Source organism: Oreochromis niloticus, linkage group LG3 (assembly GCF_001858045.2).
Source record: "Oreochromis niloticus isolate F11D_XX linkage group LG3, O_niloticus_UMD_NMBU, whole genome shotgun sequence".
Lineage (NCBI taxonomy): Eukaryota > Metazoa > Chordata > Actinopteri > Cichliformes > Cichlidae > Oreochromis > Oreochromis niloticus.
In genome coordinates this window covers 22,663,455-22,691,154 of record NC_031967.2, presented here as the reverse complement: position 1 = coordinate 22,691,154, position 27,700 = coordinate 22,663,455, and the positions used below count along the sequence as shown (strand labels likewise).

General features: G+C 39.6%; 2 protein-coding genes across 8 annotated transcripts in view; both read left to right on the top strand.

Annotated features, from left to right (window-relative positions):
- The first annotated feature begins 664 nt into the window (after positions 1–664).
- Positions 665–15,006, top strand: LOC106098418 (poly [ADP-ribose] polymerase 14). The gene is made up of 14 exons (XM_019353398.2): positions 665–929; positions 1,017–1,141; positions 5,512–7,026; positions 7,111–7,347; positions 7,732–7,956; positions 8,100–8,154; positions 8,318–8,464; positions 10,306–10,368; positions 10,453–10,629; positions 10,710–10,886; positions 11,003–11,683; positions 12,024–12,160; positions 13,118–13,298; positions 14,408–15,006. Exons 1-14 carry the CDS (start codon positions 758–760, stop codon positions 14,692–14,694), a joined length of 4,179 nt encoding a protein of 1,392 aa, XP_019208943.1. The 5' UTR covers positions 665–757; the 3' UTR covers positions 14,695–15,006.
- A 6,203-nt stretch (positions 15,007–21,209) lies between these two features.
- Positions 21,210–27,700, top strand: part of LOC102081894 (poly [ADP-ribose] polymerase 14) — a 38,118-nt gene continuing 31,627 nt past the window's right edge. For 2 of the 7 annotated variants that reach the window (XM_025905501.1, XM_019353413.2), the window contains exons 1-9: positions 21,210–21,464; positions 21,553–21,677; positions 23,767–25,281; positions 25,366–25,602; positions 25,964–26,188; positions 26,277–26,331; positions 26,493–26,639; positions 27,192–27,416; positions 27,501–27,677. In XM_025905501.1, coding sequence (XP_025761286.1) covers positions 21,293–21,464; positions 21,553–21,677; positions 23,767–25,281; positions 25,366–25,602; positions 25,964–26,188; positions 26,277–26,331; positions 26,493–26,639; positions 27,192–27,416; positions 27,501–27,677 — 2,878 coding nt within the window. In that variant the 5' untranslated portion in view covers positions 21,210–21,292. The remainder of the gene's footprint in view (positions 21,465–21,552; positions 21,678–23,766; positions 25,282–25,365; positions 25,603–25,963; positions 26,189–26,276; positions 26,332–26,492; positions 26,640–27,191; positions 27,417–27,500; positions 27,678–27,700) is intronic. The other 5 variants (XM_025905500.1, XM_025905497.1, XM_025905498.1 and 2 more) reach the window with 4 other exon arrangements.

Genomic DNA, 27,700 nt, shown 5'->3' with positions numbered 1-27,700 from the left:
ACTTCTTAAAAAGGTTTCATAGTTTCTATAAACATTTTAAATAACATCTTTTCATTCATTGTATTAAGAAATTAACATTGGCTCTATTGCTGTTATGTATGATTTCTTTCGCTCTGAAAGCCACTTCATGAATTAAACCTAAATGTCACATGAAGCAAAACATTAATAAAAACACCTTAAATGTAAGAATTTCCCTGGATTATTATTACATCTCACTGCACTGACACAGTTTTGGTTCTATAATGAGAGTGGGTCGGTGTGGTAATATTGCAGAATATAAGGAAGATTTTACACGGAGGGATTCCTGTTTGTTCAGGGTGTGCCCCGCCTCTACAGACCTATGGTAGCTGGGATAAGCGGAAGAGGACAAATGGATGGATGAATAGGTTTATGTGAAATATATTTGTTGTTGTTTCACATTTATGGATCAGATAAAGCATAAAATCCAAACTCTAATTTGCTGTCAGCAGAATTACTGGTGAAATTTCTTGCTCAAAACCATATTAAGACATAAATATGATTTAGAGTTACTCTCTGACAGTTGAAAAACCTTTTAAAGTACCTGCAGAGCAGGTGAGACGAGAAAAGCCCCTGAGAATTAAATGTGCATTTTTCCCATTGCTGAGTGTGGGCGTGTAAACACCAGCATGTGATACTTTAAAAGTGAAAGTGAAACAAAAATGGGCACTGACAGGGTGGCACAAACAAATGTCAGACGGGATTAAAGTTCTCATGTTAGTGTAGAATTGCAGATAAAATGGATGAATATCCGTATCCACTGTTTTTTGAAGCCACTGACTTCACAGACAAAGAGAAGGAGAAAGTGAGGAGATACTTTCAGAAAAGGCGAGACTCCGGGGGTGGCGACTGCGGAAATCTTGAAAAACTAGGAGGAAATGTTTATAAAATCTGTTTCAAGGAAAAAGAAGGTAGGACAGTCGGTAATTTGTAAAATTTTTTTGGGATTTGTGTTTAAATGCAGGCTGTTTCAGTGACTCTGTTTATGGCTGTTTTAGATCAAGAAAGAGTTTTGCAGAGGAAGTGTCACACCATCACTCTTCCTAGTGGAGAAGTGCGGCTGACCGTGAGCCGGACAAGTTCACCACAGACCTCTGACCAGCCATCGACAAGCCAATCACTGGTACAGTTTACTGCCCTTTCAAACATGACTTTTGGTTACAGTAAAAACTGAGCGCCAGAATAATGTGGCCAAACCAGGAGTGCGTTAACCTCCAGGGAAAGCTGGACAGCTGAGGACAATATTGACACTTTTGCTGGGCCCTCTTTGTTATAGTTTTCATTTCATTGTGCCTCAGTGTTTTCAGTGGCTGACAGTTCTCAGGCTTCTTTCACTTCTGAGTCTCGCTGTTAATACAGAGTGTAAATTCACAATGTAGTTCAGCATTGTTAAGAATGTGTTGTTATTTGAGTTAGTTTCTTTCCTATCAACTCGAAGGAGTCTGGCCATTCTCCTCTGACCTCTGACATAAAGAAGACTGTCATGTGAAGACTGTGTGCAGGCAGGATGTATGGAGGACTCACAGTGCAGACTCCGGAGACAAAACGTGAACTCAAAAAACGGCAGGCAGGCCAGCCAGCCGGCAGAACACACAGCATAGATCACGACACGGACAGATGAAAACACAGGACTTAAATACACAGAGGGAGCAATCGGGGGATGAGAGAAAGGAAGGGAACACAGCTGGGGCAAATTGGGGCTGACGAGACAAAGGAAGCAAAACCAGATACAGGCTTCGTACTAGCAACGCCACGTACTAGGAAGTACGAGAAGTGCGGAAGTGAGAGGCTTGTGAAATGGGACGGTCTGGCCTTCGTCGCACTGCTCAGGTTGCCTAGTAACCATGATACTAACCGCGAGAAACGTTTCATACAACATTGTTTGACAGAAATTGTCAAGAGATTTATTCTAAAGACACTTCTTCAGCTGAGAGAGAGGGTAGAAACACACAGACACGCTGCAGTTTTTACTTGCAAGGGCGGTCACAGAGCGCTCACACGAGAGGGGGCCCTATGATCAGCGCTCTGTTACTGCCCTGGTCTGTATTTATATACAAAAATAATACAATAGTGAATACGTCTGTTCATAGACAGAGCAATGTTAGTGCATATGCAGGTGTATGTGTGTGTTGTGGGATTCAGAAGGGAGTGAAGATAAGAGTGGTTCAGCTCTTATTATCGCTGTGGGAAGAAACACACAAGAGAGAACAGAACAAGTTTTTGTAGTGAAAAACAGTCTAACACAGTGGTTCCCAAACTTTTTTTGCCAAGCCCCCCTTTTTTACAAGAAAAATGTTCGCTTCATCTCCTGCTTTGCGTTTGTGTGGGAGCCCCGTCAAAAACCTGTCCACAGTGTCCAAGCGCTCTTTTTTTTTTTTCTTTTCATACCGCGCCCCCCTGCAATGGCTCTGCGCCCCCCCTCCCACACTTTGGGAACCTCTGGTCTAACACATCAAAAGGTCATCATGCAGTATTCTAGCATATGCAAACTTATATCATTAACAGCTTATACTGACTACTAAGTACAATTTTCTATTGACAGAAATGAAGGAGAAAAAAGGTCTTTTTGTCCAATAATTTTTTTTATGACATCACTTTGATTAGTTGAGTATCTGAGGCTGAGACCACAGGACTGTAAAACATGATTGTTGGCCTTCATATCTGTACTGAACAGTCATTTTAAGATTAACTAGTAAATAACAATTAGTTAATGTTGTTCATGAGACTAAAGTCAGTGTAAATATGATATGGTCAATATTATAGTTATTATATTAATCATTATAAGTTATTACAGCAGTGAGTTTGAAGTCTCAAATCAAATCACTTTTATTGTCACATCACATGTGCAGGTACACTGGTACAGCACATGTGAGTGAAATTCATATGAGTGAACTCTGTGTCAAATACTGAGCTCCAGTAAAGATTCAAGTAGCAGTTATTTATATTTCCTATCACCTTCAATCTTCACTCAAAGACAAGTATCTCTGACAGTGTATATACAGATGTATTATATATAAGAGACAAATATTGTCCGTTTAATATGTTGGCATTACTAAATTTGGCTCAATGCTTACATATATGTGTAAAAAGAAAATGTACGAGCTGTGATAACTGTTTCTGATAGAATGAAGATCAGACTGATATATGAAATATTCCTTTATTGGGTGAGAAAATCAGACCATGTCATAACTGCTTTAAGTCATACAGAATAGATATCAGAGCCTTAAACAGGCTGACTTCTGCTAAATGGGTCAAACTGGGCAGAAAATCTACAAACACATAACATCCTTATAGAATATGATGTAACACTATAGATCAACTTACCTCAGAATATATAAAGCATATAAACAATTACAGCAATATGATGCAACAAACACAGCAGTGCTACTAATCCAAAATACTCAAAGCTTCATAGAACTGAAACAAACATTTATTTTTAGCTCCATTCTGCTGCTGATACATACTTTAGGTTTCTGAATATTAAACTTGTTGCTGCCTTTCATAGTGTGTAACTTGAAGGCCCTGAGTACTTTCTCCCACACTGAAAACACTGGGATGATAACATTATTTGAACATTACCTAATAAGACTGATTCAGGACAGACAATTAGTTATGTTAAACTTTTCTAGCAGTCCTTCACAAACAGGGAACAGTCTGTCTATTCTCTCCATCTGTCAGCTGCTGCTGGCTCTTCCTCCTCCTCTTCCTCACACACTGCTGAGTTTGTCCTGGTGGATCATCAGGGGTGCAAAGCCTCACAGATGATGTGCAGCAGTGGGTCCCTCAGTCTGTCCTCACTCTGGACACTTGCAGTTGTCACACATGGAAATCAAATGTGTGATAAGCTGCAGGATTCAAACACAAGTGTAACTTATAAATACATGTTCATACTTGATATTCAGGACTGCAAACCGAGCAGCATCACTGACTTTCAGCTTGTTGTGTTTGTGGATATATGACTGACTTTAAAAGTCCATAAAATCATCACATTCTCTGTAAGATTAAGGTCGACTATTGAACGGCGTATATTTTAAAGTAAAGGCTTTAAAACCAGGTAAACGCTGAAAGTACAAACATCGCTAATGTCACATAACTTTGCCGACATGTGGCCAACAGTAATGTTTTAATGTTCTTAAACATTCGCACATAAATAAGTGACATAATATTCAGTACTTGCTTTTGAAAGTTTACTCTTCGGCCGCTCCGCTTCAGCCATCCGCCGCTTTTTTCGGCAAAATTATCCACACCCACCGCCCCGCTGTGAATTGTGGGATTTATGGGACCACGAAGTCTACACCGGACCACACTTCAAATTTGGGGAAATCGACGGCGCATTTGGAGACTGCATTTGGTGTACACTTCAGATTGGGACAGCCGTCGTCGTGTCGCTGTGACGTAATAGGTCTCAAAATGCGTACTCCGAAGCGTGCGGTCGCTGGATTGGGACACAGCCACATTAACATGGGACACGGACTTAGTAAAACAGGAAACATAACACAAAGACGCGGACTAGACAAGGGGATGCAGCAGACAGGGGAGACAGCAACTATGGATCACAGACAGAAAACCAGAACACTAAAACTCTAACAAAACCCACACAGAGAACCTAAACTAAGAATAATCCTATAACCCATAAGACAAAGCTAGAATATAATGAAATGAACAAAATCAAAGAACCAAAAAAACAAAGCACTGGGTCGACGACCTAGGCACCCTAACAAAGACATTTTCATGCAGTGAATTGGATATTTTCTCTTTTTCTGTCCATTCTCTGTAATCCCGATAGATGGTTGTGTGGGAAAATCCCAGTAGATGTATATCTGAAATATTCATATTTATTGCTGATTCTGATGCTCAGTTGGAAATTCAGAAGGTCATCTTGACTATGTCTATATGGTTAGTGGCGTGTGACTGGCTGATTATCCATATGTATTAATACGTTTAAACAGGTGTACCTAATATAGTGACCAGAGTGAACACAATATTAAATTCTTTGTGGAATCCATGGGGACTGCATTCTGCTAGCACAAAGATAAAAAACCTCAACATCGTATTTCAAATTATTCACCAATCATTGCATTCTCCTTTCATTTACATTGTGCACAAATACCCAGACTGTTTTAGAAACAGGGCTGTAGCGTATTTCTGTTCTAACACAGTGTCATAGTCACACATAACAATGAAAAACAAATCATATAAACAGAAATATTAATTTAATGTGTTTTTATCTACCTAGGACTGTATGAATTTCTATGAGTGGCAACAGACTGGACATAGCATAGATAGTACATAATGGAAGAAGTATTCATAGATTTGAAGTAAAAAGAAATGAAAAAAAAAACAGACATGGCAAAGATTATGTCAATTAGAGGTTTTAAATGAAGGTTATGATTCATTTTTGATTTACTGCCCAGGCCTATGTGGTACACTCCCACTGTTTACAATAAGCAAATCGTATATCATAAACTCACAGATTTCTTTGCTTTCTTTCAGAGCTCTACAAACCCAAACATAAAAAATCTTGAGAAGACTTTCAGGATAGATGTTTTCCTGCTGTATTTCCTGAGAGACAACTGTAAAGCATACAAATTTTTTGAAAAACAACTGTCGTCAATCGGCTGCACAGTGGAGCTAAATTTCGATGAAGAGGAGGTTTTGGTTAGAGGGGAGGTTGACAAGGGGCCAGGAGGAGGTTTTGGTGGTGCTGCAGAGAAATGGGAGTGTCAAGTGGATCGGGTCTTCATCCGGCTCACCGAGACCTACCTCTGCTATCATGTGCTTGAGCCAAAACAGATGAAACTGGTACTGCAGGACCCGTCCTTTAAGACAGATGATATAAAAGTTTACATAGAGAGTGGCTATCCTGTGGTTGTGGGAGAGGCTGATGCCATGAAGGAGAAGATTGCAATTCTTGAAAAACGCCGACCCACCAAAAAGGAAGTGCCAATTGTGGAGAAGAAGTTCAAGCTCGTAGAAGAAGAGTTCAATCGAGAAATGCGTGCTAATTGTCCAGATGTTACAATCATCAGAGGTAGTGCCATGATCACTTTGGAGGGCCCTGACAAACAGGTGCAGTCAGGAGCTGCAAAACTGGATGAACTGATTAAGAATGTAAAGGAGAAGAGAGTTAAGTTCCCTACAGCTCTGCTAACCTTCATGAAGACCAGTGATGCCATCCCAAAATACCAAACTCGCTTCCAGCAGAGCCTCAGAAACCCTGTTTTCTTTGAGGTGGGTTCAGATCTGGTTCTGTCCAGTTTGTCCTCTGATGCTCTGAATGAGGCTGAAGCAGCTGTAATGAGAGACCTTAAAGTGACCACTGTGCAGCTGCAGGGTGCAGTAGATCTTAACAGGTTGAAAGAAATTCTGACGAAAGCCAAAAACGAGGCAAACAGTAGAGAGCTCAGAGTGGACGTCAGCTACATGCCAGGCGCCAGTGGAACCTCAACGACCAAAGTCCAACTGGTGGGCTACAGTGAAGATGTGGCCAAGCTCAATGAAGTTCTTCATGACTTCCAGTTGAATCAACTTTCAACTCAAGAAACCATCAATCTACTTCATCCTGAAATAGTCGACTGTATTGATAAAATCCTAGACTTGATTGGCATGAAGCAGACCAAGGTGACCTTACAAGCCTCACATTTTCCAAATCCTTGTGTGATTGTGTCTGGTCCTCGATGTCATGTTCAGGAGGCCAAGGAGGCCCTAACGTCAACTCTAGCCAGTCTTATAGTAGAAACTTTGACTCTAGATGGACCAGGGGCTCAGCAGTACTTCCAGGAAGAGGGTAAAGTGACTAAGGAGCTGATAGAGGGTTCCTGTCACGTCATTATCCGAGAGAAGCAAACTGCAGCCACCCCAAATGTGCAAAGACCACGAAACACCAGCAGACTCAGCGATACACCTAGATCTCTCAGCTACAGCAGCAGCATGTACAGCACAGTTGGAAACTCTGCAATCAACAGAACAAACCTGAAGATCAAACTCAGCAGTTTAGAAAATGAACAGGTTTGATTATTTCCACTCAATTCTATCTTCCTTAATCCCCAAATAAAATATCAGCAATTATGTTATTCAATATTATTTCTGCAGGCAGATGTTCTGGTGGCCCCCATGCTCAACAAACAGCTGACTTCTACAAATATTGGCAACAGTTTGTTGGCTAAAGCTGGAAATACATTACAGTTAAAGTTTGATTCAGTCTTAGCCAGTTGTGCCCTCACCCCTGGAGATGTTCAGCTGGTTGATGCACCTCCATCTCTGGGCTGCTCCAAGATTTTCTTCATTGAATGCTTGCCTTGGGACGGAGTAAGAGGAAAGAGTGTTCAGGTAAAATTAAAGACTTTCATTAACACTTCTGGTGATACAAAAAAAATAATGAATCATTAATTTACCTTCAGGAAAGCAATTAAATGCACTTTATAGCTGTACAGAGATGAAAGTATTAATTAGAATAATCAGATGATATCTAAGTGTGTATGTGCAAAAGTAGAAGTGAGACCAAAAAAAAATATAAAATAATATATTTTTCAATTTAATCGAAAAGCTAAAGCATTAATGCACAAACCAGATAACTGCAAGAGAAGTCTTATACAACCAAACTGATTATTTTTTGTGGAGCCTCACAGTTTTCCATGTGTGCTCTGTTAGTTGCAGTGTGCAATCCAAGAGTTTGAAAATATAGTTTAAAAATATGTAACTTTTGATTTGCAGGCTCTTGGTAACGGTCTGAAGAGGTGTCTGGAGCTTTGTGTACAGCTGAATTTGTGTTCAGTGGCCATTCCAATCATTGGGCCAGGAATTGTTTTAAAATACCCGCTGAGAGAAGCCATTCAAGTGTTGACGGACATCATTCACCAGTTTGGATTATCTGCGTCCTCTGGCTCTCTTACAAACATCCACACTGTCATTAAACCTGGCTACCCTGATTCTGAGGCGGTCAGTGTCAATTAATATGTCCTGATCTGATCTGTAACATGTATATCACACTTTATTTTTAAAGCACTTTTACAAACAAAAACAGGGCTGTCCTGACCATGCATCGATTATTTATGGTGTTATTCTGTGTTTTTTATCTACAGTGCTACCACGATGTCTACAAACAGCTCAGCTTAAATATGAACCAGGGAGGCCAAGGTAAACTAGCACTACTCATACTGTCTTCATTATGTGATATTGATGCATATTAAGCAGCTGAAAAGGCATTCAGGCAGTGCCATATTTTACCATCTTCATTAGGACCCTCAGTCATCAGATTAAAAGTCAGACAAAATCTAATGTGTGGTGTTGTTATTCTCAGCAATCTTCAGGTCCCTCACCAGCGACCTAGATGACATCATCATAACAATCGGAACTGGAGTTAAACTACGTGTGGTGTTCGGTGACATCACTAATGAGACTACAGATGCTGTGGTGAACACAACAGACTTCCAAAATTTTAATCTTGGTAGGTGAAACTGACGATGCATATAAAGGCAGGAAGGCGTAGTGAGCAGGACCCTCATGATGTAACTTCACAAATATTTGCACATTTATAGGGATGTCCATTGTAATCTTTGAAGTTTTCATCTAGCATTATCAGCAAGCCACTTATATTACCTAAAAACCACACTATATACTTATGAAGAGCATAAAAGATAGTCATGGTTTAGCAAAATAAGTAATTATGCCATTAATTTCTAATGCATTTGGAGCTGCAAAACTAGATAATTTGTTGTATTTTGGATCTCATATCTAACATGATTATAGTTTCACATAGTGAAATATAGTGCATATTACGCATAATATGCATATTAGTCTTAGTGGATGACAATCCAAAACTCTTAGGCACAGGTGATGGAAAGCAATCATGACTCAAATGATCAAACTGTAACAAAGATAAGTGAGTCAATAACAGTGTGAACAAAGGTGAACCAGTGAACTGGTATAATGCCTGTGGTGTAGACTTGTAGTCAAGAACACCTAAACCAAGACCAAGACAAGACCAAGACCAAGACAGATAAATTCAAGACCAACACAAAGTCGAGACAAGACCAAGACCGAGACCGAGACAAAAAAGTCTTTAAACTGCAGCCAGATGCTGCTTCGTTTACCGGTGTCAGGCATATTTATGTGTTTTTGCGATGCACTCGAACAGCCCTCCTCACTGTTGTCTACTGTCTCACTCACTTACTGAGAGGACAGACGCACGCTCCACTTGACTGTCGCGTCTCTCACCCTCTCTGTTTTTTCACATAATGATATTATCCTATATCCTTGCATGTGATTGGCCACAATATGGAGGGATTGGCGCATAGCTGAGCCACTGTGTGAAGGCTGAGCAGCAAAAGGAAATCAAGTGAGGAGCCGGCTCCCGCTCAATGGGAGTCGACTCTTCTGATTCACTACAAAGCACTCTCTAAGCACGGCTCTTAGAGCTGATGCTTTTGCGCATGACACATTTTTGAACGTCACGTTGTGTGTCATGGATGCTGTTGACTCTAAATCTCCCGACCACTATGTCGATCTGAGACAGCAAGACCGAGACAGCGAGACCAAGACAAGACCGAGGGATCCGAGACCAAGACAAGACCAAGACCAAAGTCCATGGAGACCAAGACAAGACCGAGACCAAAGTCCATGGAGACCAAGACAAGACCAAGACCACGTAAAAGACCGGTCTCGAGAAATCCAACTCTACTGTGGTGTCAACCCGGATTGAGAAATGTTTGATCTCCAGCCAAGCAGGTTTGGCAGGGATTAACCTTTGACTTAGCTTTTAGTGCCATTCCCCATAAATGCATGTGGATTGATTTGGGGAAATAGGGTTGATTAGTCACTGTACACAAGAAGCAAGACTAAGGAATCAAATGGGTAGATTGTCTGATACGTATCCAACTGTGATACGAAAGGGAACTTAGGATGAAACTGTGGCATTACTATTATTGTTGCTATTTCCAAAGTTGATCCAAAGCTGTACTTACTAATTAAGTATATTTATTAAATATATCAGTATTTAACCAGTAGGTTGAATTTGTGACATTTGTGACTTTTCTTACATGGTAACAAATAGCATCTATTTGTTAATCAACTGCGCAACATGCCCAGTTGAAAGGTCAGCATGCTACTAACAAAATAGATGGTAATAGTGATGTAGAGGTCAGTAACCACCATCATCATAATCAGTCAGTCCTGGTGCTGATTAGCTGTTTTAGCACGCTAAAATTTGCACAAGATTAGCATGTAGCACAGCTTCACAAGATTGTAAGTTCTTTAATATATATTTTTCTTATATTTCATCGTCTACAGATGGGGTATGCAAAGACATCTTAACTGTAGCTGGACCACAGGTGGAAGCTAAACTGAAAGCAGGTGAGAAAAAGGTTAGCTGCTACTTACCTTAACATCTTACCTATCTGACTCTCACTCATCCATCCTCTGTCACTTTCTGTGCAGCAAAAGTGAATCGAGGAGAAATTTTCGTGACCCAGTCTGGAAACTTCCCCTGTAAGGCTATTTTTCATGTATGTGGAGAAAAGGATCAACCTCTCGTTGAACAACTTGTGTGTGATATCATTTACTATTGTGAATCGTATAAATACACTTCAGTGGCAATTCCTGCCATCTGTGCTGGTAAGTATTTTGTTTGGCATTTCTATTTATTCTGTTTGTTGTGAAATACACACACCTAAATGCAAGTGGTGTTTTTGCAGGAGCTGGAGGGTTGGATCCTGCGATTGTAGCAGGAGCCATTCTTCAAGGGATCAAGGCTTCTGCACCATCTATGAACAGCCTCACCGACATCCGTCTCATCCTGATTAAGATCAATGTCTTCTTGGCTTTTAAAGAGAAAGCGATGCAGATGTATTCCTCAGCTGTCATCAACAGAGGTGACAGAAGTATTCACAAACTGCCATCTTATGTGCAACTGAATTTTAAAATGAATTTTAAAATAAAAACTGATTACAAATTTAATTTACTGAAAATCTTTACTGATTTGTTCTAGTACTTCCAGTACTTCCAGTGCGTCCAGTACTTCCAGTACTTCCAGTGCTTCCAGTACTTCCAGTACTTCCAGTACTTCCAGTTCAAGTACAGCAACAGCCTCCTCCTTCTGTGAGTGCATACCTCAGCAGTCTCCAAATCAGCTCCACAAGTCAGCAGTCTGTCTTCACGTTCCTGGGTCTTTCCAAAAAGGACGTTGACGATGCCATGGGAAAGCTGAAGCATCAATATCAGACACAGTGCTCCAGTAACACCTTCTCAAAGGAGGAACTGGAACCCCTCAGCCAGGATGACATGACAGAGCTGAAGGAGCTGGTGGAGTCTGAGGGTTTATTCATGCAAACTGATCAGTCTGGCACCCTAACAGTGAGCGGGCTAAAAGACGGGGTCACCCGGGTGATGCAGAAAATGAGTCAGTGTCAGTACATGAGCCTTGCTAATGAGGTGAGAGTCAGGGAGGAGGAGGATTTGTACCTCCGAGTCGTTTGGTGCATCCTGGCACATAACGGTAACTGGGAAAGACTTCCCAGAGCAGCCAACCACCAACTGGAAAACAACGAATTAACAAAAGGAATAAAAGACGCACAGGGACTCACATGGGAGGTTAATCTACTGACAATGGTGGCCACACAATCACTGAACAGACAGACGACGAAGCTGAAACGACTTGAGAATCTCCCAGGTGAGAAGAAAGAAACTAAAAAAACTACTTGTAGTAAAGACGGTTGCAAAAAATAATTGTGAAAAATGAAAGCAACCATCAAAAGTTCACATTTAAACAAAAAATATAAAAATACTAGATCAGCTGATAAGGTTGGATCATTGTAATTAAAAGAAGTGTTACATTATTGTCAGACGGGCTCCATTGCAAGTTTTGGTTTTATTCACACATGATGCCATTAACATCTTTTTTCTTTTTACGTGCTTCATTAAAGATTTGCAGTGAATAGCAAAATAAAACTGAACATAGGCTCTAGGTGTCTTCTCATGTTGTATATGTTATATATGCTTGTCTCTTTCAGACTTTACTTACCCTTTATACTGGGACAGCATGGCTGCCAATGACAGTATGAAGGTCGTTACACTGGAGTCTTCCTCTGCAGAGTACCGGGCAGTGAAGGAGGCTTTCAAACGAACCGTCGCCAAAACTGTGATGAAGGTGGGTGGCTGTCCTTTGTGTGAGGGAACATTTCAGTTTCTATTTATATTACCTGTCTTATAATATGAATGCTGCTTTGTCACTACTTTATTCTTCTTTAGTCAATACAACAGTTTATTTATTTTGATTCATTAAATATAACAGTTATTTATTCAATTCTTTGGATTTTTTTGTTTTGTTATTTGACTATTAGCAAAAAACAAAATCCTGCAATGGCAATGTCATCGAAAACATGATTTTGCTTATGCGTCCACATATTGTTATGGTTGTTTTTGCTATTGTGGCTTAACACTAAATAATCATAATCAGTAACAACATGTTAAAAGGAGGTTTGTCAAGGTCTGGCAGTGTGGCAAGCAGAGGTTGGAGCCAAATGCAGGACTCCAGAGACTAAACTTGAACTTATACAGCTTTATTGCTGAGAACTACAAACTGAAAGTACAAAACAAAACTCTTGGCGTGGCAACTAAGCAGCGTGGTAACATGAAGTAAACTATACATGGGGGGTACATGGCAGTAGGACATGAAGACTGACAACATGACGGGGAACAGAGACAAACTGTGGAACAGACTTAGTGAGGAACTCAAACACCAAGTCTGTTCCACAGCTTCACTCCCACATTCAGTGATACGAAAACTTCTTTTATCAGTAATATAATACATTTATACAGAAAAGGGAAGAATAAAATAATATTAAAATTTAATTCCAAATCAGTCAATGTCACATTTTACAAATAAAATAATTTCCTCTTTTAAAAGATGATTTATTTAATTAAATTGTGTTTATTTATTTCAGCATTCATTTGGGATTTTAGGAGGATTTTACTTTCAGTCCACCATTGAAACTATGTCATCACTATGATGACATAGTTTGAACTACCCCTCAGATGTAATTAATATCCTGGATTATCTTGTTAGGCAGCTCCTTGATCCTTTGTCCTTCTTCTCTCTTGTCAGATTGAGCGTTTGCAGAACATTCACCTGCGGCGCACCTATGAAGCACAGAAGAAGCACATTTCTGATAAGAACGCACGGGAGGGAGGAGCAGGGGAGAAACTTCTGTACCACGGGACAACCCAGGAAAATTGTGACTCCATAGTGAAAACTGGATTCAACAGGAGCTTTGCTGGGCAAAATGGTGATAATCTTATTATAGAGTCCACATTTACTGAACCAAAACTTTGTGTTAGAAATGGTTCTTTCTTTCTTATATTCCTTAATGGAAAGATTGGTGTTCTTTATGGTTTTAGAGTTTTAAAGCTTGTTATAAAGCAGCTCTTCTCTGGGTGATTATGCCTCCACCTGCTTTGGTAGATATCTAGAACTCTGTGAAAATAGAATATTGCTTGACTTCTAAGCATAGAGACTACATCCCTGGGTCTTCTGAAATCGCCAGCCTGTGAGTTAACAGCCAAACGCGCTAAACGATTGCACCACAGAGACATATGGGTGTGTTTATAAAAAGAAAAGCTTTGGCAAGCTATTGGCCTGGGGAAAAAAAAAACTGAAAAAGTATGGTTTATTTGGAAGGGTTGCATTTTTTATTTTGCAGCCACAAGACCTGGGCACCTTAGAGTCATTCAGTCAACAATGAACGTCTCTGTTCTAGAGAGTCAGATGCTCAAAATTATACAATACTGAGTCAATAGGACAATAAAAAATGGCTAAAAAAAGACAAGTGCTACAATGGCCCAAAGTCAAATGTTGTGGTGGGACCTGAAGAGCAGCCGTCCCCAACCTTTATTGCACCATGGACCAGTTTATGTCCAACAGTATTTTCATGGTCCGGCCTTTAAGGTGTTGCAGATAAATACAACAAAATAAAACCAGTACCGGTACCAAAAAAAAAGAAAGATTTATTCATAACACACGGGAAAAGACCCAGGGACACCGAGTTAACAATAAAAACGATGAAAAAATAACGCTAAAAACTGATAAAAACTGATAGGGTTTGTTTGTTGGTAAGCATTTGTGGCTTTGGCAACACTTAAAACCCCAGGTGATTGTGAAGGCCTAGTAGAGTAACGGCACTTGATTCCTTAAAGACATGTTTTTATGTTCCTGTATGCACTAATAAAACATGCTGCAATCCACTGCATAGTTAAAATCTTGAACACCTGGTGAGAGATATGAAAGAAACAGTACTTGTAACAAAGGCGGGGTTAGTGAACTAGTAACTAGTTATGTGTCACTACACTGTAAATACAATCATCTGTTGTTAATTTCCTTTTCTCTTTTCACCCTCAGCAACTGCATACGGTCTCGGGACCTACTTTGCTGTAAATGCCAGCTACTCAGCTCAACCCACCTACTCCAAGCCAGCTGCTGATGGTTCTCAGTTAATGTTCGTCGCACGAGTCCTCACAGGCGTCTACACTCAGGGCCAAGCTACCATGAAGGTGCCTCCACCTCGAAACCCCCAGCAGCCTCACGACCGTTACGACAGTGTGGTAGACAGAATAAATAACCCCAGCATGTATGTTGTATTTCATGACAACCACGCATACCCTGACTACCTCATCACATTCAAGTGAGAGTAAAGGAAAAGTTTTTTCCATTGTTTATAAATGAAAGTGTCTGAAAAATCAATTAGGACTAATATAAAAGTTATATATGGAATTGTCACTGTCACCGACCTAGCTGAACAGTAGCTGCTTCTAATGAAATTAAAAGTTACACATATGTACATAAACACTGGAAACATATTACACAATTATGCAGGTTTTAATCTTTTATTTGGTTGATCTTCTTTCATCTTCACCTTGCCAAGTGTAAAGTGCTTTGAATACATCTATTTAATCTGAGAACATGTCACAATACCTAATAAAGATTTACTGACTGACAAATGTCTATTCTTGAAAAATGAAAAATTAGAGGAGGTGGGTGATCAACATTCAAAAGGAAACCCTGAAAAGTTGATTTTGTTTATCTGGACGTAGCGTTTTCAGTGGGAGAAACGTTTCGTCTCTCATCCAAGTGACTTCTTCAGTCTCAGCTGACTGCAGCTTTCCCCAACCTTATAAATCCCCGTCTTGGTCGTCACACACTCCTCCCTCTCCATCTCATCATCCAGGAACACAGCAGCCTCTGAGGGAAGACAACATGTCAGGTGACCGAGTGGGAAAAAATCCAAACTGTGATGTTACAGTTCAGACTTTAAGAGACACACACATAAAAAATAAAACAACACAACAGATGATATGATAATCTTTAAATTATCATATCTATTTAAATGTCAAATATCCTGATAAAAAAAAAAATTGTCATTGTTATAATTGCAGGTTAAAAATTTCACATATGGGACATTTCAATTTATAATGTGATGCACATCTTTAAGTCTCTACTGCAGAAGACACAGCATCGCAGCTTTACTTTAATTCAACATAAAGTAGCTTTGAAGCTGCTTATTGTAAAGCCCTTGGTCTAAAAATACCTAAAAATCTTCCAACCTTAACTAAGATTATTAACAGATTGCAATAATGAGGTAGAACCAGAAACACGATGAATTTTTTTATGTAATACCACTTTGCGCCGCTAGATGGTGCAGCGAATCAGTGAAAGCTTCATTTAAGAACACTTTCTTACATTTTTATTTGTCACAGTGGCCTGGAAGAAATTTAAAGCCTCACAAGGAGACAAACAGATCAGGCTGGTTAAAAAGAGATATTAACATTTAAAGAGAAACACAGATTTGAAAATTTTGACACACAAATGCCGAAAATTCCAGGTAACAAAATCCAAAGAAGTGGATCTGATCTGGATCTGAATCAATTTTCTGAGATTGCAACAAATCCACGTAGTAAATTTCTCTCCACTGGTAGTGAAGTTCTTAGTTACATACTTTAAACGGTAATTACACAAAGTACCTTTATGCCCTGAGCTTTCTACTTTAAATACAGGAAGAAGGTGCTGTGAGAGAAAACTAAGAATTTATCTTTATTTAACAGCGAGCTGCTACTCTGTAGAGATCTTTGTACATCTACAGCACCTCCATGGATTGAGAATACAAAGTCTACACGGATACAGGAGTTTCTTTTTTTAGTTCAAAACTTGTAACATACACCTGTTAGTTGGGGTCGGATCACATCCAGTATAAACAAACCGCTCTGGAGTTTTGGAACTGTACCGAGACCACCTGCCAGAGCCTGGCCATGCCAATCAGAGTAAGACCACATAGGGATTGTTTTGGTCCACATCTGAGTACAATTACTGTTCACACCTGCACAAACAAACCATACCAAGGAGGAAAACCAACCTAACTTGGATTTAAACAGATTAAACACTGCAGGTGTGAAAACACCCCAAGTCACAATTGGAGTAATACAACCATGCAAGCAGATGAAGGTAGAAGTTTAGCATTATAATTGAACATTAATACACAGTACAGTACTACCTCTGCTGCAGAAGGGTACTTGAGCATGTTGTATCCTGTGTTAATCTGGCCTTGGGGCTGAGTAAAAAATGATTAATATTTATATTGGTTCTGTTCAGGTTTATTTTATGGCTTCACTGTTGTATCTTAAGAGATATTGTAGTTTGTTTGTTTTTTTTAAATTATTGTCACACTGTTAAAATATTGTCCATAAGCTGATATATTTTTCTTAGCTGTGGGGATCAGGACAAGTTAAATTTCACTGTTTTTTCTTGTGTGCTGTGTGCAGCAGGGTTTAGTAGTTTCAACACTGACATACTTCGTAGAATTATATTAAGATGTGACAAGTTGAATAAACTACTCTGTACCCTAGAACAGTTGCCATCCCCCAACCAGTGCTGGTCTGTGAGTCGTTTGGTACCAGACTGAAAGAGTCGAGGCTCGGATGTAAAATTTATGGTTTTCAGGGTTTTTAATCATTATTTTTTTAATTGTTTTTATCATTAACTTGGTTTCCTGGGTCTTTTCACATGTCTTATGAATAAATATTCTTTTTCTGGTAGCGGTACTGGTTTTATTTTGCTGTATTTATCCGCAACACCTTATCTGCCGTGAATAAATGAACATAAGCTGGTCCGTGGCGCAAAAAAAGGTTGGAGACCACTGCCCTAGAAGCTACAAACCCACCACACACACACATACACTGACTACAGCAGTCCTAACTTCAAGGCCCTCCCCACAGCTCTGCACATGACTCTAATGGAAAATTACAAAACGTAAATGTGTTCAGGATTTTGGGGGCTCTCAGTTAACTGTCCTAGTGTTTGGTGACTTCATTGGTCAACTTCTGGACCTAGAGTAAATGTCTCTCCTGTTTGTCTCCCACTTTTCCTCTGCAACTTAAGACAGGAATTTTTGCACATTTATAACTGTGGTTTATAGCTAATAGCTATTTTAGCTAATAAACACTGGACTGATTAATCAGCAGACTTTGGATCTCTTGTAAAAACATTATATATAACTGTGACTGCTCACTGAAGAGCATATTTTTTATGTAAATCTTCTTCATGAACCAAAAAGAGGTCCAGCTGCCTTCTTTCCAAGTACTCAAACCTACTGTGACCTAAATCATTGAACTTTTACAGGCAAACTGGAACAAGTGCAACATTAGTTCATGACTAGTTGGTACTATAAGTAGGACCTTACCCCTTCAAAATCAGAGTTTCTATTGTCATGTCAGTATTTGAAATGAAGCATTTAATATCTGTCTGGTAATTCCCTTAACCATAGATTTCTCCACAAGCACATTTTACTCACAAACACATAGACCGGCAGACAAGTTAAAAACAATACCAGCTACAGTATTGCTTGTAATAAAGATACTTCTGACCTAGCATGTTCCCTAAATGTCCCCAAATGTAACCTAAATGTAACAAGTTCCCAAGTTCCCAGCAGGGCAAACAAGAAAATTTACCATATGAAGCCAACGGTGACCTATTTTCATATCTGGATGTGTCTGTGATTATGACATGTGAATGGAGGTTACAGGGACTTACAGGAAAGCAAAACAGAAATACTCACCTTAGAGATTAATGTTTTCTTTGGAATGTGGTCTATGGAGACATAAGATATAGAGGACTTATATGAAACATTCCATATTGTAGGTAAAATACCATCATTTTTCTTTATAATCAAAGGGAGAGAAAACTTCAAAATAAGAAGATGGCCTTCTGAGGGATCAATGACTATGTACAATAAACATAAAAGGAAGCTATTTTAGCTCATTTAGGATCTACTTACACTGATTCTCATCTTTTAACTATTATTCAGGTGCTGTTCTGGACAATAATCATTTGGGGGTTTCAGCAGGAATCCATCCACTGAATTCCTGACTGGCAAAAACTTGGGTTAAGGTTCTTGTTTCGTGCAAACTGAAATGACTATACTTTGTCACTTCTTAATCTACACCATGCAGTGATGAAAAATACAGCAGTAGTTCCCAAGGTTTTACTACACTTGCTTTTCTTTCTGGTAGTTCACCCACTGGATAAAAGCTAAATTTGAGAAACGTGTATCCTGCTGGGTTGCCCTTTGAAAATTTGCCATTCAAAAATACTGTTTATTTCAACATCTGATTACACTACAGAGTCCACTGCAATACAAGCACCTCTGTAAAATCGTACAGATGTACAGTAATGTACATTTATTCTTGTACATTACATTACTGAAATAGAGTTCTTTTTTCCACCAGATTTTTACTAAAAACTTCTTGAAGGAGAAGCAGTTCAAACTGGAAGAAGAGTTTTACTGAGTAATGTGCACTCATTGGCTCCAATCATGAGAGGGAAAAAACACAATGTTCTTGGAAAGCAGTGACGAGGAGGAGCAGCTAGGAGCTACTAAATATGAGGAACTGATTAAGCAAATATCAGAAAAGAGAGTCAAGCTCCCAGCAGATTTAAGGATCACATCCAGCAGATGGAAGGCTTCTATATCGCGGGATGAGTCAGGACAGCTGTGAGTCATAAGAAATTGATTCAACAGGAGCTTTCTGAGAAACATGGAAATTATCCTTTAATCAAATGAACTTTAATCAGTAAGATCACCTGATATTTTCCTTCTAAGAAGCCAGACTTTCTTCTAATATTTAGGGTGGTCTGTACAATACTTTTCCAGACCTTTTTGGAGATTTGCTGCTTTTTCACAAATTTACAATCTAGTCCTTGTGCCGGACCATTTTCAGAGGAATGTGTTTTGTTTGTTAAACCACCTAACACGGATCTATGAATCATGCTTCCCATGATGCACTGCATGTTTCTTCTTCACTCATCTTTTTCACTCTTTGTGTGTTTATAAACTACTTTGTATTTAATCGTTAATTGGCTCTTCCACAGTGTGTCTTTTTTCCCCTCTCTTCCTCCCTTAACCCGTCAACTATGGCTGACCCTCCCTGAGCCTGGTTCTGCTAAAAGGTTTCATCCTGTTATAATGGGAGTTTTTCCTTCCCACTCTCGGTCAGCACTGTCAGTGTTTGCTCATAGGGTCTGCCTGATGTTTGGTTGTTTCTTTGTATGTCTTTATTATTATTGTCTTTACCTTACAATATGTAGTGTCAACTTTTGTGATTTGGCGTTATATATGAATTGAATTGAATTGAATTGAATTGAATTGAATTGAATTGAATTGAATTGAATTGAATTGAATTGAATTGAACAGTGAGTGCAGACAGCAGCTTGCTTTGTAACACGGCTGCTGTTTTGTGTTGAACAACTTTTTTGCTCTCCTGATAAAAAGAATCTTATTATTATTATCTTCTTATATAACTTACTATTAACTGAGCAGCCAATCAAATAGTCACTCTGTAGGAAAAACTGGATAAGTAATTAGTTGCTCAACCACACAACATTAAACAGCACATAAATCCATCTTCAAACATCTCTGTGCTTAAATTCCTGAACTTAAATTTAAGGAAAACTGGCTGCTCATTACAGGCCAAGTTTGACTTTGTGTTACTGCTTTTGCCACAGCGCAGTCTGAGTCCTTACTCAGCAGAGTGAGATGAAAATAGAAGAGGCAGATTTTCTCACCCCTGCTGAAGCACCTTTGAATGGGAAGGACATATTTAAAGAGACACACATCATTGCTGATGTCGTGACAAGTCAACATATAATTTATGTGTGGTCATTTCTGGTCTTTCTGTCAATTTATACCTAAAATATGAGCATTTCAACAATGTTATTTAAACAAATGTGTAAAAACCATGTCATTAATTGTTAATGCATAATAAACTAAGCTTACTTCAATTGGACTCTAAAGTTTGGGTTCTGAGCTTTAGATATTTGTAGATTACCACTTGAAACTACATGTGAGAATGTGTAAGAACACTGTGGAAGATCAAGACAAATCTGTAACTGATGAGTTATAAGGCACAAAATAATTTTAGTGTTTCACACTAAAGTGAAAGCTGTTAAATTTCCTCAGCAGTGAATAATAAAGGATTTTGAGTTTGTTTAGTGGGTTCATGAAAATGTAAAACTGTTTTCAAAATTTATTAAATCAATAATGCTTTTTTGCCCTGTGAATTTTTAGATACACTGTGTTTGCTCTTAAAATAAACTGTTTGAGACAGAAAAATGAAGATACAGGTACAAAAACTGTGACTGATCTCCAGATTTTAAGATTCATTCCTCTGACACTCGTTGAGTCAGGGTGGTGTGGTAATACTGCAGGATATAAGGAAGGTTTTACACGGAGGGATTCCTGTATGTTCAGGGTGTGCCCCGCCTCTACAGACCTATGGTAGCTGGGATAGGCTCCAGCTCCACTGCGTCCAGATAGGGATAAGCGGAAGAGGACGAATGAATGGATGGATGGGTTTATGTGAAATATATTTGTTGTTGTTTCAGATTTACTCAAATGTTTCTATCGGATCAGATGAAACATAAAGTTCAAACTCTAATTTGCTGTCAGCATAATTACTGGTGAAATGTCTTTCTCAAAACCATATTAATACATAAATATGATTCAGAGTTACTCTCTGACAGTTGAAACACCTTGTAAAGTACCTGCAGAGCAGGTGAGCCGAGAAAAGCCCCTGAGAATTAAAAGTGCACTTTTCCCATTGCTGAGTGTGGGAGTGTAAACACCAGGATGCGATTCTTGAGAAGTGAAACTGAAACAAAAACGGGCACTGACAGAGCGGCAGAAACAAATGTCAGACGGGCTCAAAGTTCTCGTGTTAGTGTAGAATTGCAGATAAAATGGATGAATATCCGTATCCATTGTTTTTTGAAGCCACTGACTTCACAGACAGAGAGAAGGAGAAAGTGAGGAGATACTTTCAGAAAAGGCGAGACTCCGGGGGTGGCGACTGTGGAAATCTTGAAAAGCTCGGAGGAAGCGTTTATAAAATCTGTTTCAAGGAAAAAGAAGGTAGGACAGTCGGTAATTTGTAAAATATTTTTTTAGATTTGTGTTTAAATGCAGGCTGTTTCAGTGACTCTGTCTATGGCTGTTTTAGATCAAGAGAGAGTTTTGCAGAGGAAGTTTCACACCATCACTCTTCCTAGTGGAGAAGTGCGGCTGACCGTGAGCCGGACAAGTTCACCACAGACCTCTGACCAGCCATCGACAAGCCAATCACTGGTACAGTTTACTGCTCTTTCAAACATGACTTTTGGTTACAGTAAAAACTGAGCGCCAGAATAATGTGGCCAAACCAGGAGTGCGTTAACCTCCAGGGAAAGCTGGACAGCTGAGGACAATATTGACAAAAACAAATGATATTAAAATATTTAAAAGACATTGTAAGTAATCCAAAGAATACATTTTAAATAGTAAAAATCTCTCTTATATATATGATCATCAAATTTGACGTCACGGAAAGATTTAGAGAACATGTGTTTGCTCAACTTTTGCTGCGCCCTCTTTGTTATACTTTTCATTTCATTGTGCCTCAGTGTTTTCAGTGGCTGACAGTTCTCAGGCTTCTTTCACTTCTGAGTTGTGCTGTTAATACAGAGTGGAAATACACAGTGTAGCATTGTTTAAATGAGAAAGCCTTCCCTGAAAAATACATCATGTGGATGGCACAGTGTGCAGATACAGATACAAATACTTTACATACTATTTTGCATTAAAGCCTTTGTAGCCAAGCACGTAACCAATGCCATGTATGATACTCCACCTCCGTACCATCAAAGATACTGGGTCATGGTCCTGGGTCCTTTTGACAAAGTGTCTTGAGTTCTCTTGTATTTTTGTCACTTGGTGTTATTATTTGTGTTTTAGGTCCACTGTGTTTACTCTGTAGTGGGTTGTTCTGTTTAGCGTTTTGATTATTAGATTCCCCTCGTGTCTTTACCCCCCGTGTCTCCCTCTGTGTTTGTTTCTTTCTGTGAGCCCTTGTGCCTTGCTTCCCCTCCTTGTGTTCCATCATGTTTCCCATGACTCTCCCTGTGCTTCCCCATGAGTTTAAATTCTTAGGTTGTCCCAGTTTAGTTTATTTCTATTTGTCTCACCTCCACGCCTGTAATAAAGCGGTGTATTTTGAGTTCACGTTTTTCATCTCTGTGCGTTTGCGTTTGGGTCCTTTTCCTGTCTTCACACAGCCGTTTTGTGACATGCTGTTTTTAAAAACATAGGTCATAAAAAGCCAGATGGTAACACTCTCACTGGACACTTTATTAGGTACACCTTGATAGTAACAGTAGCAACTTCAGTGCTGCTTTAAATCTTTGCTGTTAATTTTTTATTATAATGTTGTGATGTTATTTGAGTTACTGTTTCCTTCCTATCAACTCGAAGCAGTCTGGCCAGTCTCCTCTGACCTCTGACATCAAGAAGACATTTTCATGCAGAGAATTGGATATTTTCTCTTTTTTAGTCCATTCTCTGTAATCCCTGGAGATGGTTGTGTGGGAAAATCCCAGTAGAAATAAATCAAAGCAGCCCAAATTTATTTCTCATTCTGATGTTCAGTTTGAACTTCAGAGGGTCATCTTGACCATGTCTAAATGGTTAGTGGCATGTGATTGGCTGATTATCCATATGTATTAATAAGCTTAAACAGGTGTACCTAATATAGTGGCCAGAGATTGTGTGTCTGTGTGGTTAGATCACACAAAATTTCAAATTCCTTGTGGAATCCATGGACACTGAATCCCTGCATGTCTTTTTTCTCCTAAGTTGGATGTTGGATGTTGTGGTGCTAGGGCTGGGCGACATGACGTTAAATCAAAATCATGACTGAACATTATTCCTCAGGTTCGACTAATGAATGATTATTATTATCTCACAAGCACACACAAACTAGGTTTGTACTGCAAAAATGCTAAACCACTGAAGTTGAGACATTTTTGGTATTTTTCCCATAGTTTTCTTCTTTTTGTTTGATGATGTCTTTACTAAAGCCACATGTGTGTCCAAACAACAAACACTGAATTTTTATTTAGCAGTGGGCTCAGTGTTTCATGTTTCCTCCATGATCGATCTTGTGCATGCTGTAGACTAGACATAGCTAACGTAGTACATAATGGATGAATTATTAACAGATTTAAAGAGAAAAGAAATAAAATACAAGACATGGCGAAGATTACATTGATTAGAGGTTTTGAATAAGAGTTATGTATTACTTAGTGCCCAACCCTATGTGGTACACTCCCACTGTTTACAACAAGTAGCCTATCGTATATCGTAAATTGACAGATTTGTTTGCTTTCTTTCCTTCTTTCAGAGCTCTAGAAACCCAAACATAAAAGGTCTTGAGAAGACTTTCATGATAGATGTTTTCCTGCTGTTTTTCCTGAGAGACAACTCTAAAGCATACAAATTTTTCGAAAAACAACTGTCGTCAATCGGCTGCACAGTGGAGCTAAATTTCGATGAAGAGGAGGTTTTGGTTAGAGGGGAGGTTGACAAGGGGCCAGGAGGAGGTTTTGGTGGTGCTGCAGAGAAATGGGAGTGTCAAGTGGATCGGGTCTTCATCCGGCTCACCGAGACCTACCTCTGCTATCATGTGCTCGAGCCAAAACTGGTGAAAATGGTACTGCAGGACCCGTCCTTTAAGACAGATGATATCAAATATTACACAGAGAGTGGCTATGCTGTGGTTGTGGGAGAGGTTGATGCCATGAAGGAGAAGATTGCAGTTCTGGAAAAAAGCCGACCCACCAAAAAGGAAGTGCCAATTGTGGAGAAGAAGTTCAAGCTCATAGAAGAAGAGTTCAATCGAGAAATGCATGCTAATTGTCCAGATGTTACAATCATCAGAGGTACTGCCATGATCACTTTGGAGGGCCCTGACACAGAGGTGCAGTCAGGAGCTGCAAAACTGGATGAACTGATTAAGAACGTAAAAGAGAAGAGAGTTAAGTTCCCTACAGCTCTGCTAACCTTCATGAAGACCAGTGATGCCATCCCAAAATACCAAACTCACTTCCAGCAGAGCCTCAGAAACCCTGTTTTCTTTGAGGTGGGTTCAGATCTGGTTCTGTCCAGTTTGTCCTCTGATGCTCTGAATATGGCCGAGGCAGCAGTGATGAGAGACCTTAAAGTGACCACTGTACAGCTGCAGGGTGCAATAGACCTTAACAGGTTGAAAGAAATTCTGACGAAAGCCAAAAACGAGGCAAACAGTAGAGAGCTCAGAGTGGACGTCAGCTACATGCCAGGTGCCAGTGGAACTGGAACGACCAAAGTCCAACTGGTGGGCTACAGTGAAGATGTGGCCAAGCTCAATGAAGTTCTTCATGACTTCCAGTTGAATCAAGTTTCAACCCAAGAAACCATTAATCTGCTTCATCCTGAAATAGTCGACTGTATTGATAAAATCCTAGACTTGATTGGCGTGAAGCAGACCAAGGTGTCCTTACAAGCCTCACATTTTCCAAATCCTTGTGTGATTGTGTCTGGTCCTCGATGTCATGTTCAGGAGGCCAAGGAGGCCCTAACATCAACTCTATCCAGTCTGATAGTAGACACTTTGACTCTAGATGGACCAGGGGCTCAGCAGTACTTCCAGGAAGAGGGTAAAGTGACTAAAGAACTGATAGAGAGCTCCTGTTACGTCATTATCCAAGAGAAGCAAACTGCAGCCACCCCAAATGTGCAAAGACCACGAAACACCAGCAGACTCAGTGATACACCTAGATCTCTCAGCTACAGCAGCAGCATGTACAGCACAGCTGGAAACTCTGCAATCAACAGAACAAACCTGAAGATCAAGATCAGCAGTTTAGAAAATGAACAGGTTTGATTATTTCCACTCAATTCTATCTTCCTTAATCCCCAAATAAAATATCAGCAATTATGTTATTCAATATTATTTCTGCAGGTGGATGTTCTGGTGGTCCCCATGCTTAACAAGCAGCTGACTTCTACAAATATTGGCAAGAGTTTGTTGTCCAAAGCTGGGAATATATTAAAGTTCAACTTTGATTCAGTCTTAGCCAGTTGTGCTATCGCCCCTGGTGATGTTCAGCTGGTTGATGCACCTCCATCTCTGGGCTGCTCCAAGATTTTCTTCATTGAGTGCTTGCCTTGGGACGGAGTAAGAGGAAAGAGTGTTCAGGTAAAATTAAAGACTTTCACAATACTTATAGTGATGGAAAAGATCAAATTCATATTTAATTTACCTTCAGAAAACCATTGAAATGCACTTTATAGCTGTACATACTTGAAAGGATTAATTGAAAAAGTGTGTGTGCTCAAAACTAGAAGAACAGACAAAAGAAAAGACAATAAAATATTTAACTGAAAAGTAAAAGCATTAACGCACAAACTAGTGAATTAACTGTACCTATAATTGCAAGGGAGGATTTATCCTCACAGAGCCACACACTTTTCCATGTGTGCTCTGTTAGTTGCAGTGTTCAATCCAAGAGTTTGAAAACATAGTTGAAAATTTTCAACTTTCAACTTTTGATTTGCAGGCTCTTGGTAACGGTCTGAAGAGGTGTCTGGAGCTTTGTGCACAGCAGAATTTGGGTTCAGTGGCCATTCCAATCATTGGGCCAGGAATTGTTTTAAAATACCCGCTGAGAGAAGCCATTCAAGTGTTGACTGACATCATTCACCGGTTTGGATTATCTGCGTCCTCTGGCTCTCTTACAAACATCCACATTGTCATTAAACCTGGCTACCCTGATTCTGAGGCGGTCAGTGTCAATTAATATGTCCTGTATCTGATCTGTAACATGAAGGCATCCATCTTTCATCATGTTATTCTTATGGTTTTATCTACAGTGCTACCATGATGTCTACAAACAGCTCAGCTTAAATATGAACCAGGGAGGCCAAGGTAAACTAGCACTACTCATACTGTCTTCATTATGTGATATTAATACATAGTGAGGAGATAAAAAGCATTCAGCCAGTGCCATATTTTACTATCTTCATTATCACCCTCAGCCATTAGACTAAATATCAGACAAAATCAATGTGTGGTCTTCTTCGTCTCAGCAATCTTCAGGTCCCTCACCACTGACCTAGATGACATCATCATTAAAGTGGGAAGTACAGTTAAACTACATGTGGTGTTTGGTGACATCAGTAATGAGACTACAGATGCTGTGGTGAACACAACCAGTTTCGAAAGTTTTAACCTTGGTAAGTAACCTTGGTGAGCAGGAGGATCATGTTGTAACTGTGAAGTTCTTTTTAGCCAAAATGATAGCATAGCCCACTATGGCAAAGTCAAACAGCTGTTCATGAATATCTGCTCAGAAATGGGGATGCCCATATGAATGTAATCTTTGAAGATCAAAGTTTTCATCTAGCATTATCAGCAGGGCACATATATTAGCTAAAAACCTCACATATAATTGTGAAGAGCATAACAGATCTCTCGCCTCTGTCAGTGCGCCCCAGGGTGGCTGTGGCTACAATGTAGCTTGCCATCACCAGTGTGTAAATGTATGTGTGAATGCGTGGATGACTGAATGTGTAAAGCGCTTTGGGGTCCTTAGGGACCAGAAAAGCGCTATATAAATACAGGCCATTTACCAAAACAGATAGTCATGGTCCATCATCATAAGTAATAGAAAGCCACTAATTTCTAATGCATATGGAGCTGCCAAACTAGATAATTTCCTGTATTTTGATCAAGTACCTATCATGGTTCTAGTTTCACATAATGAAATATTTTTTCTTCTTCTATAGATGGCGTATGCAACGACTTCTCAACTTTAGCTGGACCACAGGTGGCAGCAAAAGTCAATCAAGGAGAAATTTTCGTGACCCAGTCTGGAAACTTCCCCAGTAAAGCTATTTTACATGTGCATGGAAAACAGGACGAAGTCCTTATTGAACAACTTGTGTGTGATATCATTTGTTACTGTGAATCGCATAAATACAATTCAGTGGCAATTCCTGCCATGTGTGCTGGTAAGTATTTTGTTCGGCATTTCTATTTATTCTGTTTCTTGTGCTACACACACACACACCTAAATGGAAGGGGTGTTTTTGCAGGAGCTGGAGGTTTGGATCCTGCAATTGTGGCAAGAGCCATTTTTCGAGGGATCAAGTCATCTGCATCATTCATGAACAGCCTCACTGACATCCGCCTCGTCCTGATTAACATTGACGTCTTCTTGACTTTTAAAGAGGAAGCAATGCAGATGTATTCCTCAGCTGTCATCAACAGAGGTGACAGAATTATTCACAAACTG